General features: G+C 40.9%; 1 protein-coding gene across 1 annotated transcript in view; it reads right to left on the bottom strand.

Annotated features, from left to right (window-relative positions):
* The window catches only part of MYH11 (myosin heavy chain 11), a 128,827-nt gene that overhangs the window by 75,625 nt on the left and 33,344 nt on the right, over nucleotides 1–19,858 (bottom strand). Inside the window, exon 4 of the mRNA XM_043977398.1 lies at nucleotides 548–575. Coding sequence (XP_043833333.1) covers nucleotides 548–575 — 28 coding nt within the window. The remainder of the gene's footprint in view (nucleotides 1–547; nucleotides 576–19,858) is intronic.

Here is a 19,858-nt window from a genome sequence, read left to right as displayed (position 1 = left end):
GAAGCCTATTACCCATCTCCTCACAGGGAAGTATTGGACTTAAGGTACTGAAAAACATATTTTTTTGGACATGGCCAATAGGGAAATTAGTTTTTCTTGACTATGCATATTTGTTACAAGGGTTTTGTTTTCTTTTCTTTTTTTTAAGTGAAGGAAAGAAAATAGATTTTTTTTGGTCATTGACAAAAATTAATTTAATTTTAGGAAAAAAATCTATGACTACATTAGAGAATAGTAGGAAAACCAGAAGGGAAGAAAGACAAAAGGTACTATATTTTAAGGTAATTATTTACACAAAATAAAAAGCAGCTTTTTCTCAGGGAGATTCAAAATTTCATGTAAAATCCTACTTCTCTGTTCTAATTTCTATAGAGAAATGCTCATTTTATTTGAATTAGTTTCAGAATGAAAAAATAAAATAAAAAGAAATCAGAGGGTGGGAAAATCAGAGAGAGGTAGAGAGAGAGAGACAGAGAGAGAGAGAGAGAACACAAGTACAAGTCTACATATGTGTATTAAACAGATTGAAAACAGCAGTTTCACTTACGTGCACAGGATAGACTGATCTTCCCGGTCTGTGAACAGAAAAGAAAAAAGCTAAGGATTAGAATCAAACCAAGAGCTAAGAGTTCTTAATGCCACCTTAAAGACTTTTCGTTCCTGGGCTCCTACTTGGCCTCACCACATCTGTGGGGAGCAAGGGGAAGGATTAAGTAACTATCCCAAGCTTACAGAAGGAGAAGTCAAGCCCTTGAGAGCCAAGCTCAGAACCCCAGGGCAAGTCAGGAACCAAACTCAGAGCCCCAGGGCAAGTCAATAAATTCAAAAGGAAACCCAAGACCCAGAGTGTCAGAGGATTATGAGAATGCTGGGCACATTCCATCCAGTCATTTATCAAATGTCTCCAGACAGGTGATTCCTTTATGCCAAAATTAGCACCCCCTCATAGCTGGGACCCTAGGCAGTGAAGTTCTAAAAAAAATGCCTTTTAGTCTATGGAAAGAACCCCTGGAATGGGCTAACACTCCTATAAGAGAATAAGCTAGAGCTCCAATAGTACATAAGCATTTACTAACCATTGGGCAAATTGATTCATTGGTGGGAAACACCACAGAACTAAAATGATGTCTTTTTTTCTTTCTTTCTTTTCTTTTTTTTTGCGAGGCAATTGGGGTTAAGTGACTAGCCCAGGGTCACACAGCTAGTAAGTGTCAATTGTCTGAGGCTGGATTTGAACTTAGGTACTGCTGACTCCAGGGCTGGTGCTCTATCCACTGCACCACCTAGGTGCCCCTCCTCCATCTATCTTACCAAGATCCTAAGGGAAAGAAAGAAAGAAAGAAAGAAAGAAAGAAAGAAAGAAAGAAAGAAAGAAAGAAAGAAAGAAAGAAAGAAAGAAAGGAAGGAAGGAAGGAAGGAAGGAAGGAAGGAAGGAAGGAAGGAAGGAAGGAAGGAAGGAAGGAAGGAAGGAAGGAAGGAAGGAAGGAAGGAAGGAAGAAAGAAAGAAAGAAAGAAAGAAAGAAAGAAAGAAAGAAAGAAAGAAAGAAAGAAAGAAAGAAAGAAAGATTCATGAGATGAAATGAGAACAATTACAAAGTAGCATGTGGACAAATGAGAATGAGTGATCTGTGGCAGGTAGGGTTAAACAGGAAAAACTTTGTTCTCTGGGCCAGGAAGGAAGCAAACATCCCCTCCGTGGGGAACGAATGGCCCAATCAACAGAAGTGTCAGCAGCAGAAATCCTATAATAAAGAATAGTGAGAAGAAGGCTGGAGAAGTGACAGACATCCTATACAGTTTACCCCCTGGGGAGTTTACACAGTGTGTTGGAGATGAATCTGCCTACTTGCCTGAGGTGATTGATCTAGAGAGACAAACAAGGTGGTTGCTGCCACAAGTTTTTAGAGCTTCATCGACTCACTAGCAGTCATGGAATATCACAGGACCAGGGGGCAAAAACCAAACCAAATCCTCCTCACTAACTCATTCACCCAAGTGACACAAGGAACTAGCTCTTGGCAGAATCATGTGGTGCTAAAGTCTCCCAAAGGAAGAAAGAAAAAGAAGGTAAAACACCAAAGGGAATTTTAACTTCTGTTCTTTCTCTCCTTTTCCATCCCTTTTAATTTATGAAATTCCTCCAAGGAGCTGGAAGGACTCTGAGCATTTTGTGGGGACTGGGGAAAGAAGTGCTGAGAAGTTCAAGCCTGGGCAGGGCTGAACTTCAAGCCCCGGTGCTGACAGTAAGGAGTAAGGGACTTGAAAGTCCTAGAGAGAGAGATGAGACCTAACAAGCTGCGGAAAGCAACCAGAGCCCTAGCAAAGACCAGCCCCCTGAGATAGGGAGCCTCAACTATCTTTCTCCCCCAAGTTAAAATTCTCAATTTCAAATCCAGCTGAGTCCTTTTTGTGACCTTCTAGGCTAGGATCCTTAACTGGCTAAACTAGATCTCTTTCTTTAACCTTGAGATAGGCAGATAGCAAATATCTCTCACAGAGGTAGAAAAAAATGAGGAGGGGCAGATAGGTGGCACAGTGGATAAAGCACTGGCCCTGGATTCAGGAGGACCTGAGTTCAAATCCAGCCTCAGACACTTGACACTTACTAGCTGTGTGACCCTGGGCAGGTCACTTAACCCTCATTGCCTTGCAAAAAAAAAAAAAAAAAAAGAAGGAAAGAAAAGAAAGAAAGGGGAAAAAAAGAAAAAATGAGAGGCAGGGACCCAGACTATCTGTTAAAAACAAAATCCCAAAGCCCAGAATTGTCCATCTATATCAAATGTAAAAGTTTTCAGAATTTTTTTTAGTCAGTGTAGGGAATTCCCAGTGGGAAAACTCCCTCCACCCATGCAGATTGGTAAGTGGTCTGTAACTTATAGCTTTGGAGTGTTGCCCACATCATTAAGACATTAAGTGATTTGCCCAAGGTTCCACAGCTAGTCTGTATCAGAGGCGTGACTTGAAGTCAGATTTTTGCAGGACACTAAAAATAATCTTCTATCCTCTTTAACATGCTGCCTCAAAATTAAAAAAATAATACTGCTTTTCTCCATCAGTTAAACTATTACCTCCCACAGTTACTTGTGTGCCCTTCCATGTTTACTCAATGCCAAAAATCCACTTGAAAATAGAATGATATCAAATAAAGATAAATTCAGAACTGAGGTAGGAAAAGTCACAGCACCCAGACAGACAGGTTCCCATGACAATGCACCACGATGCCAAAGACACCCAACTATTTTGAGAAAGCAGTTGTGATTGTGAGACAAACAAGTCCTTCTAATCCATTTTCACCAATGACAAAGTGAAATGATTTTCCCACTCATCAAAAAAGTTTATGCCCAGAGTGTGAGGAATATGCGTGTCAGATTTTAGGCAGAGGGCACTTCACAGGACCCCAAAGATAGTCATTGGAGGGGACTGACTTGGGAACGATAGCTAGAGGGCTTCTAAGCACTGGAGACTGCTAGGAGACCTATGGCCTGGGAAATTCCCATCTGAAATGCACTGGTTCGAAGCGTGGGAAGCCATCAGAGATAAGTTTAATGGGAGAAATTGATACTCCCCATAATTATCAAACCATGAATATTCTGGGCCCATAGAGTAAAAGCAGACTCAGATACCTTGGTGTTTCCTATTTCATTAGTTCCTTGAGCCCTGGCTTGATTTTGGGTCCGGAAAAGGAGGCCTGGGTTTGAATTTTGCCCCTGCCACTACTTACCCTATGTGATATTGGGTAAATTCTTCCAAGGGAGCCTTATCCCCAAGTCTTGGTTTTCTTGTCTCAGACATGGGGGTAATCATTCCTGTTTTCTCCCTTAAAAGGCAGTCACAATGACTACAAAGGATCTTTCATCAAAGTTGCCAGCTAACTTTCTGGGGCCAGCTTCCAAGAGCCCTGAGCCCTTGTGCTCTTTTGAAGACACCTCCATGCCTCCCAGGCTCATAGACCTCTTCTTCATTCCTCTCCCTCCTCCCCTTCCCTAGAACTCCAAACATCTGAGTAAGTAAAGAGGAGTCCCTAATCTCTTCTTCAGACTTGGATTTCTCACTCTCTTAGAAGTGGTTAGCATCTCAAAAATCCTGGTGAGAAGAGGCAGATGGTCTCTGCATCCAGGGTGAGTTTTCCCAGGAGATGAAGCGACTTGGCAAACTCCTTCCCAGCTCCCTCCTCCAGCCTGCCCTTGGAACCACTGAGGGCCCCCAGCTCCCAACAGAGTTGGCTATTTCTGCCTGATCACAAACATAATCTGATGGTTTATCACTATGAAACAGCAAGTTGGCAACCTGACCATAAAAGGAGAAAACACCACTTCGAACTCCACTCACTCACTTCCTGCTTCTTTAGATGCGTTCCTGGCTAGACTGCCCAAAAGGCATAATTCCCATGCCAGGAGACTCTGGGACCCAGGGAAAAGGAGGCGCGTTAGTTAAGGAGAAGTCCTATGGCTGTGGAGCTTTCATACACGTTAACTGCATGTAGAAACTCTATTCATTCTATTTCCTTTCCTGTCCCCAATGCCATGGGACAGCTGGTGGAAACCTGCCACCAGACACTTTTGTGCATGTCATCTCTATTGCTCATCCTGGGAAATAAATTGATAGATACTGTTTGACCTTCTCAACAAGTGGGGAAGGGGATAAGGGAAGGAGAGAAACTTAATTTTTAAAAAAATGAATGCTAAAAATTTTTTAAAAGAAAAAATATAAGAAAAATTATGTCCATGGAGAGATATAGCCCAAAGCCAGGGCTAGGAACAGATCCCCAATATTAGTATGTGGTTCTCATTTTAGTATGGGATGGGGGCAGCTAGGTGGTGCAGTGGATAAAGCACTGACCCTGGATTCAGGAGGACCTGAGTTCAAATCCGACCTCAGACACTTGACATTTCCTAGCTGTGTGACCCTGGGCAAGTCATTTAGCCCTCACTGCCCCACAAAAAAAAAATCCATTTTTGTATGGGATGGATGTGAGTATTAATGGGTAAGACTGGTGATGTACTGGTAAATGCTTAACAACTGACTTTCTGGAAAACAAGTAACAACAACAAAACTATACTTCTAATACACTGTTAAATTTAATCTGCACTATTAACATTTCTCCATCACTTTTTTTTAAATATAGGCAACCAATAAAACAATAAACCAAACTCTGATTTATAGAGTTTGTGGATTTCTGACACCTGAGGTATAGATGCTCACACTGAAAATTTAACAATCAGCTCTTGAGAGACCAGTAAAAGCTGACTCCAGCACATCCCTACATAAGACTCTATAATAATAGATAGTCCCAGAATCTCCACATTTAAATGGTTCCAAAGGTGTTATTATTATCATTATTGTTATTATTATTATTAATTTGTCCTTCATTCATAAGGGTGTTTTCAAACCATTGAGTAGAGTATATACTTCAATCACTCAGCAAGCTTTAATTAAGCTCCTACAACATCCCAGGCACTATACTAGGAGCAAATCTTTTTTTTTTTTTTTAAGTGAGGCAATTGGGGTTAAGTGACTTGCCCAGGGTCACACAGCTACTAAGTGTTAAGTGTCTGAAGCCCGATTTGAAATCAGGTACTCTTGACTCCAGGGCTGGTGCTCTATCCACTGTGCCACCTAGCTGCCCCTTGGAGCAAATCTTTACCTGTTTTTGTATTTCCTGTGATTTACATTTTTTTTTTTTTGCAGGGCAATGGGGGTTAAGTGACTTGCCCAGGGTCACACAGCTAGTAAGTGTTAAGTGTCTGAGGCCGGATTTGAACTCAGGTACTCCTGAATCCAGGGTCGGTGCTTTAACCACTGCGCCATCTAGCTGCCCCGATTTACATTTTAAAATAAAGTTTTCTTGTCATTAGGTGGTAGTTTGCTGACCTATGGTCAAAAAGACCCAGAGTCTATTTGTGAAGACTTGACTAGGAAAAAAAAAAGGATGTGAGGTAGATAGCTGAGAAGGGCATCACTACACTCACTCAAACAAGGAAGCTAGTTTTTTTCAGCTGCCCCTGCCAGACTTAGAAGATGGTCAAACAGTCTTATCAATGAAATACAGGATACAGAATCTTGTTAGATGGAAGGGACCTTCAATACCATCTCTTCCAGTTCTTATGTGGAGCAAGAATTTCCTCCCTAGTCTTCCAGGCAAGCCTCCATTTGAAAACTTTCTGAGGCAACCCATTCCATTTTAACATCTTTAATTGTTAGGTAACTTTTTTCTTAGAAGGAACCAAAACCTCAGTCCCTGTCACTTCCAGACATTTGTCCTAATTATACCCTTCGGAGCCAAGGGGAATCAATCTGGTTCTTCTTCTAACATTTGAGAATAATGATCATGTGCCTCCTTAATCTTCTTACCTCCAGAATAAACATTTCCAGTTCATCAGACTGGGCTCCAAAATACTTTGAGCTCTTTCCAGAAATTAGATCCACCCTCAAAGGATGAAGGATTTCCTATTGCTGAAGGTCTTCAAGTGGAGAGACTGGATAACTAACTAGTCTTTGAGGACATAGAGGAAGGCATTCCAACTTCCAAAGGAGTTGATCAAGTTTTCTTCCAACTCTGAATGTGATTCTAAGATTATGCCAACTTTGATGATACTTTTTACAAAATATGCCACAATATCTGGAAGCAATTCCCAAAGAGACATTGAGTCATAGAATGTCAGCATTGAAAGAGACTTTAGAGATCACCTCAACTATTCCCTTTATTTGACAGGACAGGAAACTGAACCCCAGAGAAGTTAGAAAACTGAGGCACAGAGGGAGGCAGTACAATGAGTGGAAAGAGTCTTGGACTTGGGGTCAGGGGACCTAGGTTTATAGCTCAGCTCCAATATTGATTAGGGCCCTGACTGTGGATATAATTCACTTAAGCTCTCTGAGTCTCAGTTTTCTCATCTGTGAAATGAGGAGAATAAAACTTGCCCTATTCATCTCACAACACTACTGTGAGAAAAAGACTTTGCAAACCTTACAATGTTATATGAAAGCGAATAATTGGTATTCGTATCAATTATTATAAATAAATGGTCCAAGGTCTGATTACTGGCAGAGCCAGGATTAGAACCCATACTCATAGTATTTCTTTTTCTTTTTCTTTTTTAGTCAGGCAATTGGGGTTAAATGACTTGCCCAGGGTCACACAGCTTGTAAGTGTTAAGTGTCTGAGGCTGGATTTGAACTCAGGTCCTCCTGAGTCCAGGGCCGGTGCTCTATCCACTGCGCCACCTAGCTGCCCCTTCTCCTTCCAAATTAGAAATACTATGAGTGGGGGCAGCTAGGTGGCGCAGTGGATAGAGCACCGGCCCTGGACTCAGGAGGACCTGAGTTCAAATCCAGTCTCAGACACTTAACACTAGCTGTGTGACCCTGGGCAAGTCACTTAACCCCCCATTACCCAGAAAAAAAAATTTGGAAGGAACATAAGAACACAGATTTAGAACTAGAAAGGATTGTAGAGAACATCTAGTCCTACACCCTCATTAGAAAAATTGAGAAACAAAGACCCAGAGAGATGTGACTTGCTCACTCAAAGTCAGTACATGAAGTCTAGTTCCTCCAAATCCAATGTTTTCCACTCTACCTGGATAGAAGCTTGAGTTAATCACTTTACCTTCCTAGGCCTCAGTTTTCTCATCTGTCAAGACAAGTCAGTGAACATTTATTAAGCACCTACTATCCAGTGACATTGGGCCCTGTGCTGTTCCTCTGCTCTACCTCTAGACTCTGGGCATTTTTTCTGGCTGTTGCCCATGCTTGGAATTCTCTCCTTCCTCATCTCTCCCTCCCAGATTCCATGACTTCCTTTAAGTCCCACCTAAAATCCCACCTCCTCCAGGCAGCCTTTGGTGATTCCTCTTAATTCTAGTACCTAGCCTCTGTTGATTATCTCCTGTCTACATCTTGTTTTTGCATTGTAGTTTGCATGTTGTTAGAATATAAGTTCCTCGGGGCAAGGGCAGGGGCAGATAGGTGTTGCAGTGGATGGAACACTGGTCCTGGAGTCAGGAGGACCTGAGTTCAAATCTGGCCTCAGACACTTAAAATTTACTAGCTGTGTGACCTTCGGCAAGTCACTTAACCCCAATTGCCCCACTTAAAATAAATAAATAAAAAAGAATATAAGTTCCTTGAGAGCAAAGACTGTCTCCTACCTTTCTTGGTATCCCCAGAACTTAGCACAGTACCTGGCACACAGTAAGTACTTAATGCATGCTTATTGACTGACTATGTGCCAAACATTATGCTGAGAATACAAATAAAGGCAAAATAGTTCCTGCCCTGGAGGAACTGAGAATCTTAAAGAAAGAGACAACATGCAAATACGATATAATATATATGTATATATGTGTATGTATGTGTGTATATACATACATACATATATACTGTAACGATTGGAATGACGCCACTTGCCGGAGACTTACTATAGAAAAGCTCCATCATGAAGTGAAAGTCTTTGAGGGCAAGACCATGTGTCTTTTCTTTGGTGTCGGGAAGTGACATTTGCTTGTGGGAGGAAGAAGGGGGAGCCTGGTGCTCTGACTCGCTCTCTTTCCTGTGGACTCTGGTGGAGAGGGGAGCTAGAAATGTGCTCTCCCTTTTATAGATAGATGAATCTAGGCCTTTCTCTCTCTCTTTACCAAATTCTTATTCTCCTTAATAAATGCTTAAAAGTCTAACTCTTGCTAAAGCTTATAATTTATTGGCGACCACTCATTAGATATTTTAGACAGTATAGTTAGAATTTTAGCCCTTAACAATACATATATGTATACATATATACTGGACAAATTGGAGATTGTCTCTGAAGGAAGGAACTGGCATAAGGGGAATTGGGAAAGGCTTCTTGCAGAAAGTAGGATTTTAGTTAAGTCTTGAAGGAAGCCAGGGAAACCAGGAGGTAAAGTTTATGATGGAAAGAATTCCTGTCATGGGGGATAGCCAGCAAAAATGTCAGCTGAGGATTATGGACTAGCTCAGGAGTTTTTAACCTTTTTTGTGTCAAGGTTCCATTTGGCAACCTGGTAAGGTCTATGAACCCTTTTTTCTCAGAATGTTTGTTGCTTACATTCATAATTCAGGAAAATGCTAAGTTTCAGTTAGTCTTTAATGAAAATTAAATTTTCCCATCCAAGTTCATGGATCCCTGAAATCTATCTACAGGCCCCTTTGGGGTCCATGGAGCCCAGATTAAGAATCCCTAGGCTAAGAATCCCTAGGCTAAGTGAATTCTAAGGCCTCAACTCTAAAATGATAGGATCCCATGACTTAGAGATCATCTATTCCAAACTCTTCCTACAACATCTCTGACAAATAATACAGCCTCTGCATGGAGACCTCCAGTAACGATGAACTCATCACAGAGTAACTCATTCTACTATTGGACAACCTGAATTGTTAAGAAGTATTTCCTTATACTGACTTGTAGCTTCCACCCTTTGGCTCCTAGTTCTGTCAAACAGAACATGACTGACCCTTCTTTCACATTACCAGTCAGTCAACACCCCCATACTAAAAGCCTGTAGGAAAAGAAATGTGTTTGTATACTGTCTTGTAAATGTTCTTCAACATTTCCCAACAGTGTATAGTCTGTCTCCACAAATAGCCTCTGGACAGATGTTTTTAATTGTCTATCTTTCTCCCAGTCCAAACTCCTTCAAAGCTCTACACATAGCAGAGTTCTATATTAATAATAGTATTAGCAACAAATAGTATTAACTAGCAATGATTAATTGATAGGGGGCAGCTAGATGGCGCAGTGGATAGCGCACCAGCCCTGGATTCAGGAGGACCTGAGTTCAAATCCGACCTCAGACACTTAACACTTACTAGCTGTGTGACCCTGGGCAAGTCACTTAACCCCAATTGCCTCATACACCAAAAAAAGGAAAAAAAAAGAATGATTAATTGATAATAGTTTTAATAGTTAATATTTTTCTAGCACTTTTTGGTTTACAAGTTGATTCCCTATAATAGTAACCCCATGAGGTTGGCAGTCCAAGTCTCATGAACATTATTTTACAGGTAAAAGAAACTGAGGCACAGAGAGATTAAATGATTTGCACACAGCTTTGCAGTAGGGCAGCTAGGTGTCAAAGTGGATACAGTCCCATACCTGAGGTCAGGAAAATTCATTTTCCTGAGTTCAAATCTGGTCTCAGACACTTACTAGCTGTGTGACTCCCAAGCAAGTCACTTAACTCTGCCTTCCTTTCCTAATTTGTAAAATGAGCTGGAGAAGGAAATTGCAAACCATTCCAGTATCTTTACCAAGAAAACCCCATATGGGGTCATTAAGAGTCAGACATGCCTGAAAAAAATGACTGAACATATAGTAAACCTCAGAGCTAGGACCCAAACTCCAAATTCAAGCTATTGTTATATGACTGCTATAACTGGAGGAAATAAAACAGATAGCTAAAGACCATATGTTAAGAAGACCCAACTTCAAATCTGGTTTCAAATACTTGCTAACTGTGTGACCCTGGGCAAGTCACTTAATCCCTGTTTGCCTCAGCTTCCTCAGGGGTCAAATGGGAATAATAAAAAGCACCTGCCTCCCAGGGTTGTTGTGAGGATCAAATGAAAAAATAACAATTATTATTATTATAAATTGTTTAGCCTTATTTACACTTAGTGCCTGGCACCTAGTAAGTGTTATAAAAATGTTAGCTATTATGATTATTTCCAAAGCAACATACAAACAAATGCAAGTTATAGAAAAACAACATACTATTTTTTTAATCTAGAGAGAAGAAATTTGGTGACTAAAATACAATTAGTTAAATGTAAATGCATAAAACCCTTCTTATTGTCCTATTGTTATATTCATTCTCTATTTGTTGACAAAAAAATTTAAGGTTTATTTTTTTTTATTTGTTCAGACACCTATTTCTATCAAGCTGTCATGGGTTTTATTTTTTAAATTGATGTTAAAATTTGTTTTTACATATATTTTGGAAAATAAAATTCTATTCAAAATTTTTTAAAAATCACTGTTCTAGGGGCAGCTAGGTGGCGCGGTGGAGAGAGCATCGGCCCTGGAGTCAGGAATACCTGAGTTCAAATCTAGCCTCAGACACTTACTAGCTATGTGACCCTGGGAAAGTCACTTAACCCCAATTGCCTATCTAAAAATAAATAAATAAATAAAAATAAATCACTGTTCTCATTTATAAAATGTCACTTGATGTTGGTTGACTTTAATTGGGGCCAGGACCATTATGCATTAAGCAAATAAATCTGGCAGCCATTTTGGGAGGAACCCAAATGAGTACAAACTAATATAGGGCAAATTGGTTACCTATGGGTCAAAAACATGTAGAGTACTCCTCACTAACTAAAAATCACTGAGCCTTTAATACACGCTCACCTAGTTTCAGAGATTCAGGGTCAATCCTGGTAATAAGCATTCTACTTGGCCATCGAGATGGTATTTCCATTTCTATTTCCAGAAAAAAATCCACACTACTCTCAGGAGTATGGGCACAAAGCCAAGAAATAAACAGTGAGAGACAGAACTTTTAACAGAATCTTGTGGGTGCAAGTCTATTTACATAGTCTGTATATATAGCATACATCTCATCCCTGTACAGATATATGGGAAGCTAAATATTTATCTAGAGGTATGTATGGCTATATATACAGTCAGGGCTACAGTATCTGCCTCTGACATCCAACACACCTTCTACTGAAGATCTGGTCAGTAGAGAGACTAGTTGGGTTCCTTGGGGGTGGGGTGAGAAAGAGTAGGTGACAGTGTAATACAGAAGAAAGAGAGCTGGCTTTGGAGTCAGCCCACATACAAATCCCACCTCTGACACTACTGGATGACCTTGGACAAGTCACTTAGTATCCTTGGGCCTCAGTTTCTTCATCTGTAAAACAAAGGGTCAGACTAAATGATGTCTAGGGGCCTTTCCAGATCCCATTCTGTGATTCTATGGTTTTCTATTGAAGCTTCTTCTCTTCTTTCTTCCACACTCCTGGCTCCAACTACCACCTCCATGAAGATGACTCCCACATCTACATCTCCAATCCTGACCTCTCTTCTTAGTGGCAGTCACCCATCCGGGCATCTTATTGTGATCTCCAGCTCAACATGTCCAGAGCCAAGTTTATTATCTTTCCCCCTAAACCTGTTCCTCCTTCTGGTTGAGCTGTTTCAGTTAATGGAACTATCCCCTAATCTTCCAGTCTCCCATGGGAACTTAGTGTTACTATCAGTGACTTTTCTCTCTCACTTTAAGCTGCTATCAATACCTATTGATTTCACTCCTCTGTGATCTCTTACATCTGTTCCCTCTCCTCTATTCCCACAGCCTTAGTATAGGTGATGAGAGTGACGATGATAGCTAACGATTTTAAAGTACCCACAATACTTTGTGTCAGGCACTGTGCTGAACGCTTAACAATTGTTACCTCATTTTATCCTAACTATGACTCTGAGTGGTAGGTATTATTATTACCCCCATTTTACAGATGAGGAAACTGAGGCAAATAGAGGTTACATAACTTGGCCAGCTAGTAAGTATCTGAGGCCATATTCAAACTCAGATTTTCCTGACTCCAGGACCAGCACTCTATTCACTGTGCCATCTTGTTCCCTCAATCACCATCCACCTAAACTATTATAATGGATGCAGCTAAGTGGTACAGTAGATAGAGTGTGGGCCTGGAGTCAGGAAGACCTGAGTTCAAATCTGGCCTCAGACACTTACTAACTATGTGACCCTAGACAAGTCACATAACCCTGTTTGCCTCAGTTTCCTCATCTGTAAAACGAGCTGGAGAAAGAAATGGCAAACCTCTCTAGTATATCTGCCAAAACAAGCCCAAGTGGGGTCCCAGGGAGTTGGACACAACGAAAAAGATGACAACAACAAATAGTTACTTGAGTTTTTAATCTCACTCCTCTAAGAAACTATAGGCTCCCTGATGCAGGGACCATGTTTTAGCTAAACTTTTTATCTTCCTCAATGCCTAGGACAGCTGGCATTCAATAAATGGTTGCTGACTGACTGAATCAATAATAACACATTTATACAGATCTTAAAGTGAAGTTTTCTGAGAGCAACCCTCTGAAATAGATGGTGAAAGTATTATTATCCCTATTATACAGTTAAGGAAACTAAGGCCCAGAGACATAACATGACTTGCCTACAGATGCATGGCTAGTTAAGTTTCACAGCCAGCATAGAAACATAGATGCCTAGACTTGAAACTCAGTTATTCCTCCAACCTCCTCCTATGAAAACTTACCAAAATCCTTTTCAAGGACCACCCTCTACAGATACCACCAAGCTATTAAAAGAACTTGTGCTTCCTTTGGCCTTCAGGTGGATCTTCTGTAGAGAATTTACAGGAACACATATATGTCATTAGACAGACATAAGACAGACATAGGATGAGAAGGCCAGAGAGCTTTCCATTGGCATCATGAGCAGGAGTACCCACCCATATGAGATACATCAAAGTATCCAAGTAAAGCCCAAAGGCCAATTTCAGCACAGCTACTCTTCAATGAGCAAATCCAAATGAATGAGGAGGCAAAGTGGTTCTGCCATATAGAATGAGGAATCAGGAGACCTGGTTTTCACGCTCTACTTGGTCACAAATCAATCAATCAACAAGCATTCATTAATTGACTACTACACGCCAGGCATTGTTCTAGGTAGGTGCTGGGGTATAAAGACAAAGAATGAAATTCCCTCCCCTCAAAGAGATTACATTCTCTTGGGGGAAGATAGACTGATGATAATAATAATATAGCACTTTAAGGTTTGCAAAGCACTTTATAAAAATGATCTCATTTGATCCTCACAATAAGTAGGTTCTGGGGCAGCTAGGTGGCGCAGTGGATAGAACACGGGCCCTGGAGTCAGGAGGACCTGAGTTCAAATCCAGCCTCAGACACTTGACACTTACTAGCTGTGTGACCTTGGGCAAGACACTTAACCCCAATTGCCTCACCAAAAAAAAAAAGAAAAAGAAAAGAAAAAACAATAGGTAGGTTCTATTACCCCAATTTTACAGATGAGGAAACTGAAGCAAGTGGGTTAAGTGATTCATCCAGGGTCTCACAGCCAATAAGTGTCTGAGGCCATATTTTAATTCAGATCTTTCTGATTGCAGACCCAGCACTCATCCACTATACTACCTAGATGTATCCTAAATTAATAATAATAATAATAAGTTAACATTTATGTAGCAGCTAGTTGGAGCAGTGAATAGAGTGTTGTACCTGGAGTCAAGAAGACTCATCTTCCTGAGTCCAAATCTGGACTCAGACATTTGCTAGCTGTGTGACCCTGGACAAGTCACTTAACTCTGTGTGCCTCAGTTTCCTCATCTATAAAGTGAGCTGAAGAAAGAAATGGCGAACTACTCCAGTATCTTTGCCAAGAAAACCCACAAAAGGGTAACAAAGAGTCAAACAGGACTGAAAAACAATTAAAATACAAACATTTATATAGCACTAACTATGGGTCAGGCATGATGCTAAGAGCTTTACAATTTTCATCTCTGATCCTCACAGCCACCCTGGGAAGTAGGTTCTATTATTGTCCCCATTTTACAGATGAGGAAACTGAGACACACAAAGGCTATGACTTACTTATGACACAGACAGGATTTGAACTCGGGTCTTCCTGGCTCCAGTCCTAGCATTCTATCTTCTGTGCCACCTAGCTGGCCCATTTCTCATCCTGACCCTCTCTATCTCCATGTCTTTAAAGGTTCGTGCTGCCATACATCCTCAGAGCATACTTCCACCCCCTGTGTCCATCTGTGAAAGTCCAACCCTTATTTCAAGGTCCAACTCAGGTGCCATAGCCTCCTTAAATCCATGAGGGTACATTGCCTCGACCTCATCTTTGCATCTATTCCACTGTCCTTTTAGATAATAGAATTTTAAATTGGTAGGGTGGGTGTGTCTGACCCCCTCATTTTACAAATGAGAATCCTAAGAAAAGTTCATTATTTACCCAAGGCCACACAAGTAACAAGAGGCAGAGCTGGAATTTAAACCTAGATTTCTGACTCCAAATTTTTGCCCAACATCATGCTGCTTTACATCACAGCAATCTGTGTAGATTTGAAAAATTCCCAAAGTTCCTGCTGTGTAGCAAGGACCATGATGTGTCTATCTCTCTTTCCCAGAGCCTAATACATGATAGACACTAAATAAATGTTTGTTAAATTGAACTTTATACTTTGAAAAATCTGTAATCTATTGGCATAGATTCCCCTCTACTAATACAGATTGCATTCCCTCTATACTTTGGTAAATGGTCTTTGCATATTTCTATGCCAAAAAAGGTCATCACCCAGTGGAAAACTAAGGGTCCTGGGCCTCTCCAAATTTACACTGGTCTTCAGAACATAGACACTCAATTGACTGCTGGGCCTGTACTTTTTGTAGCCTTTCCCACATGGTCAGAGGACAGGTGATGGAGCATGCATGTTAATCACTTTTTTTTTTTTTGTGGGGCAATGAGGGTTAAGTGACTTGCCCAGGGTCACACAGTTAGTAAATGTCAAGTGTCTGAGGCTGGATTTGGACTCAGGTCCTCCTGAATCCAGGGCTGGTGCTTTATCCACTGCGCCACCTAGCTGCCCCCACGTTAATCACTTCTTTTTTTTTTTTTATTTTTATTTATTTATTTATTTTTACATATAAGGTATTTTATTTTTTTCCATTACATGTAAAGATAGTTCTCAACTTTTGTTTATACAAGCTTTACAATTTCAGATTTTTCTCCCTCTCTCCCCTCCCTCCCCCCCCCCAGACAGCAGGTAATCTGATATAGGTTATATCTATGTATCTATATATCTATGTACATATACATATAGATATATATCTATACACACACATATATACACATAATAACATTAATCCTATTTCTGCACGTTAATCACTTCTTAACAGAGACTTGATGAGCTTAAAGTACAGCTTGAGATATGTATAATAATCAATATGGGAATTTGTCTTGCTTGATTAAGTATATATGTTACACAGATTTGGTTTTTCTCTTTTCTTTTCAATGGGGAAAGGGAGAAATGAAAATAGATTTTTTTAAATTAGGGAGAAAAAAGAACCACAGTAAAACCATAAGAGTAGGAATTTATCCCTGTACTGTTATGTGGAGATAATAATACTTGCCCTCACCTGCCACAAGAGAACTATTCTAAGGACAAATTAAGATAATGGATGTGAAAATATTTTGAAAAACTAAAAGCATCCAATGTGTATAAAGAATTAAGATCATGACCTTTCTTTAACACTGTATTCAATAAGCTGTACCATTATAGAATCACAGATCTAGACCTTGAAGCGACCTCAAGAGCCATCTAGTCCAGATATTCTTAACCCTTTTGGTATAATGGACCCCTTTTGGCAGTCCTGTGAATTCTATGGACCCCTTCTCAGGGTAATTTTTTAAATGCATAAAATTAAATCCATACAATTACCAAAGAAACAGATTATATTGAAATATAGTCATCAAAATATTTTTTTTTAAGTTCACAGGTTCAGGACTCAGATACTTGACACTCACTAGCTGTGTGACTTCGGGCAAGTCACTTAACCCCGATTGCCCCACAAAAAAAAAAAAAAGGTTCACAGGTCCCAAGCTAGGTATCCCAGATCTAGTTCAACCCGATCATTTTACAGATGAGAAAACTGAGTCCCAGAGAAGTTCTAAGGTCACAAATAGTAAGCCCAGATCTACTGATTCCAGAGGCAGAGCTCTTTCCACTATACCATGCTGCCTCCCTAAAGACTGGTCTGGGAGGGCATAGAATTGCTGTTTGGTATACCTCAGCATATGCCCCGGTGCCTAGCACAGTGTTTATGTAGGTATATAATAAACATTTATGGCCTCCCGGAGTTTATCAGGGTCAATAAAATAGCTGCCATTACCAACAGTGACCTTATCCAGCTATTTCTATCACAACAAGATCAGAAAACCTAAGAGTTTCTGATGCCTTGTGACAGGATCGACTCTTGTCTGAGTTGAACAAGAGGAAAAGGGAGGGAGGGAGAGAGGGAGGAAGAGGGAGGAAGAGAGAGAGAGAGAGGGAGAGAGAGAGAGAAATGGGGGGGAGAGTGGAGGGAGGGCAACAGAGGGAAAGGGAAAGAGGTATAGAGAGAAAGAAGAAGGAGGGAGGGGACTGAGTAAAGAGAAAGGGAAGAGTGAGGGAGGCAGAGGAGGAGGGAAGGAGAGAGAGAGATGATTCTATAATTGGCAAATCAATATATCCAAGTTTATACAAACCAAAAGGGGATAATTATTGGCTTATGAAGTCTGTCCTTTTTTTAAAGAGTGGCTATATTAGTTTGACTGTAATTGGGTGAGAAAAGATATTTATTGTTGGCACCTAGTACAGGGACTGTAAAAAAATACCCAAGTTTCCTTTCCACAGTCACAGTGTAATCTTATCTGCTCTTGGGACCCAGGGACAGCACGGGGAAGAAAGTGTTCAAAGAGACTGATTATCAGGGAAAACTAATTGTGCTTTCATCACATTTGGTTATTAATTCACTTAACTCCAATTTCCCAACCTCTAAGCCCTCTGAGATTTCAAATTGCAAAACAAACAAATAAATAAATGTTGCCAGCCTCTGTTCCCAAGTTTCCAGGGTAGGGGTCCTGTCCATCTGCCAGAGACTTTCTGCCCATTCCCCACCAAAAATAACTCATGTTTTTTCTGTCAGTCCTAGAGGTTCAATGACCACACACTTCAGTGGCTATATTATTATCCTGGTCTATGGTATCTTCTTCTCCTTCCTCTTTCCCCCTCCCTTCACCCTTTTCTCCTGATGTGGCAGGTATAGGTGTGGCCACCACACTCCAAGATGAACCTAAGGTTCTCCTTACTATTCCATGAGTTCTCACCCAGTGCACTTTCACCCACCCATGACTTTGCTCACATTATTAACTTTTCTGATCCCTTCCACCAAGATCCTTTTGTCTGTGGAGGCACAATTAAATCTCACTGTCTTCACAAAGTTATCCCTCCCTCAACATCTCCCTCTCTTCAAATATTATAGCCCTTAGAATCTACTGCACAATACTGTCTTCCACTATCCTAACTCAAAAGGTTCTCAATAACTAGACTTTCAGCTCGGGGGGCAGCTAGGTGGCGCAGTGGATAAAGCACTGGCTCTGGATTCAAGAGTACCTGAGTTCAAATCAGGCCTCAGACACTTGACACTTACTAGCTGTGTGACCCTGGGCAAGTCACATAACCCCCATTGCCCTGCAAAAAAAACAAAAAACAAAACAAAACAAAACAAAAAACTAGACTGTCAGCTCCTTGGAAAAACAAGGATTGTATTTCCCAAGTATTTACTGAAGCACAGGGCTACATACACAGTAGACAGTCACTAAATACTTGCTGATTGATTGACTAAATGAATGAATCAATTTCAAACAACCCCCCACCTCCTTTGCCCTCCATATAAGTCCTCTGATCTTTACCAACTTTCCATGTAAGGCAGAACATAGAGCATAAATAATGCAAATATTTGGGCCTTGACACTTCCCCTTGACTCTCCTTCCATAGTAGCATATGCAAAAATAATAGTCCAGCCTCCTAGGTAGTGCCAATATCCTTGGGGTCAGCATTCCTTGTGGTTTTGCTTCATTTTTCCATAACAATGACTCCTCAATTCTTTCCCCCAAACTCCTTCAGGATGGCATGAGCTCCACAGAGCTGGCCAGGCTCATTTCCAAAAAGAACAGGCTCTACCAGGCCTATTTTTCAAGAGCTCAGATCACTGTCATCCTGCCCAGCCCCCATTCTTTAAAAAAAAAAAAGTGATAATGGAAGAGGAAATATCCCAGCTCACAAGTGGTCTTCTAGGTTCTTACACCATTTCCCTCTGGGCAGTTCCAGAGTGACCCTCTTCCTACTGTCCTATGCCAGGATATATCTCATTGTCCTAGGTTTAAGGACATCTCAGGATTCCTGATTGCAAAGATGGTAGTTCTTTCTATTACGGAAAGCAACTTATTCTGACTACTCCCTACCACACATAGCGCATATACCCACCAACAACATCCAGGTACCTTAGCTTAGTACAATGCTTAGCTTTATTAAGTTTTTAATAAATGCTTTTTGGCTGTTGTTTAGTCATTCAGTCATATCTGACTCTTCATGACCCCATTTGGGGATTTATGGGCAAAGATACTAGAGTGGTTTGCCATTTCTTTCTCCAGCTCATTTTACAGATGAGGAAACTGAGGCAAATGAGGTTAAATTGACATGTCCAGGGTCACACAGCTACTAAGTGTCTGAGGCTGGATTTGAATTCAGGAACATGAATCTTTCTGACTTCAGGGCCTGCACTCAATCCACTAAACCACCTAGCTGCTCTTAATAAATGCTGTATCTATCTAAATGAATTCATTTCCACTGAAACCCAATATTCTTTTGTTGTCGTTGATGTTGTTGTTGTTTTGCGTAGCCAGCAAAGCACTTGAACAAGCCAAGGAAATACTGAGGCAGAACTTAGCTCTGCTACGGAGAAGGGGGGATTTGAACCCATGAAAAGTTGCTTTTGTTTGTTTTTTTCTTGGTGGTTGCTGTTGCTGTTTTGTTTGGTTGTTTTTTTGTTGTGAGACCATGAAAAGTAAGAGAGATCTCTGGTTTCTCTGTCTGAGGGGAAGGGGTTTGTGCCTGGCCCTCCACATGGAAGTCCCACTGCTACTTCAGGCCCACCAGGGAGGGAGAGGACGTCAGAACAGCATTCTCTCGTGAGGACCTGGGAGCTGGCTCTCAGCACTGTCTATGCCCGTATTTGCCAAAGCTATTTGTTCCCCAGCCCATTCCCCCTTTCCCCACTCCCGCCCCTTAG

This window comes from Dromiciops gliroides, chromosome 1, assembly GCF_019393635.1.
Source record: "Dromiciops gliroides isolate mDroGli1 chromosome 1, mDroGli1.pri, whole genome shotgun sequence".
Lineage (NCBI taxonomy): Eukaryota > Metazoa > Chordata > Mammalia > Microbiotheria > Microbiotheriidae > Dromiciops > Dromiciops gliroides.
The sequence above is the reverse complement of the archived record's forward strand: the minus strand, read 5'-3'. Positions and strand labels throughout refer to the sequence as shown.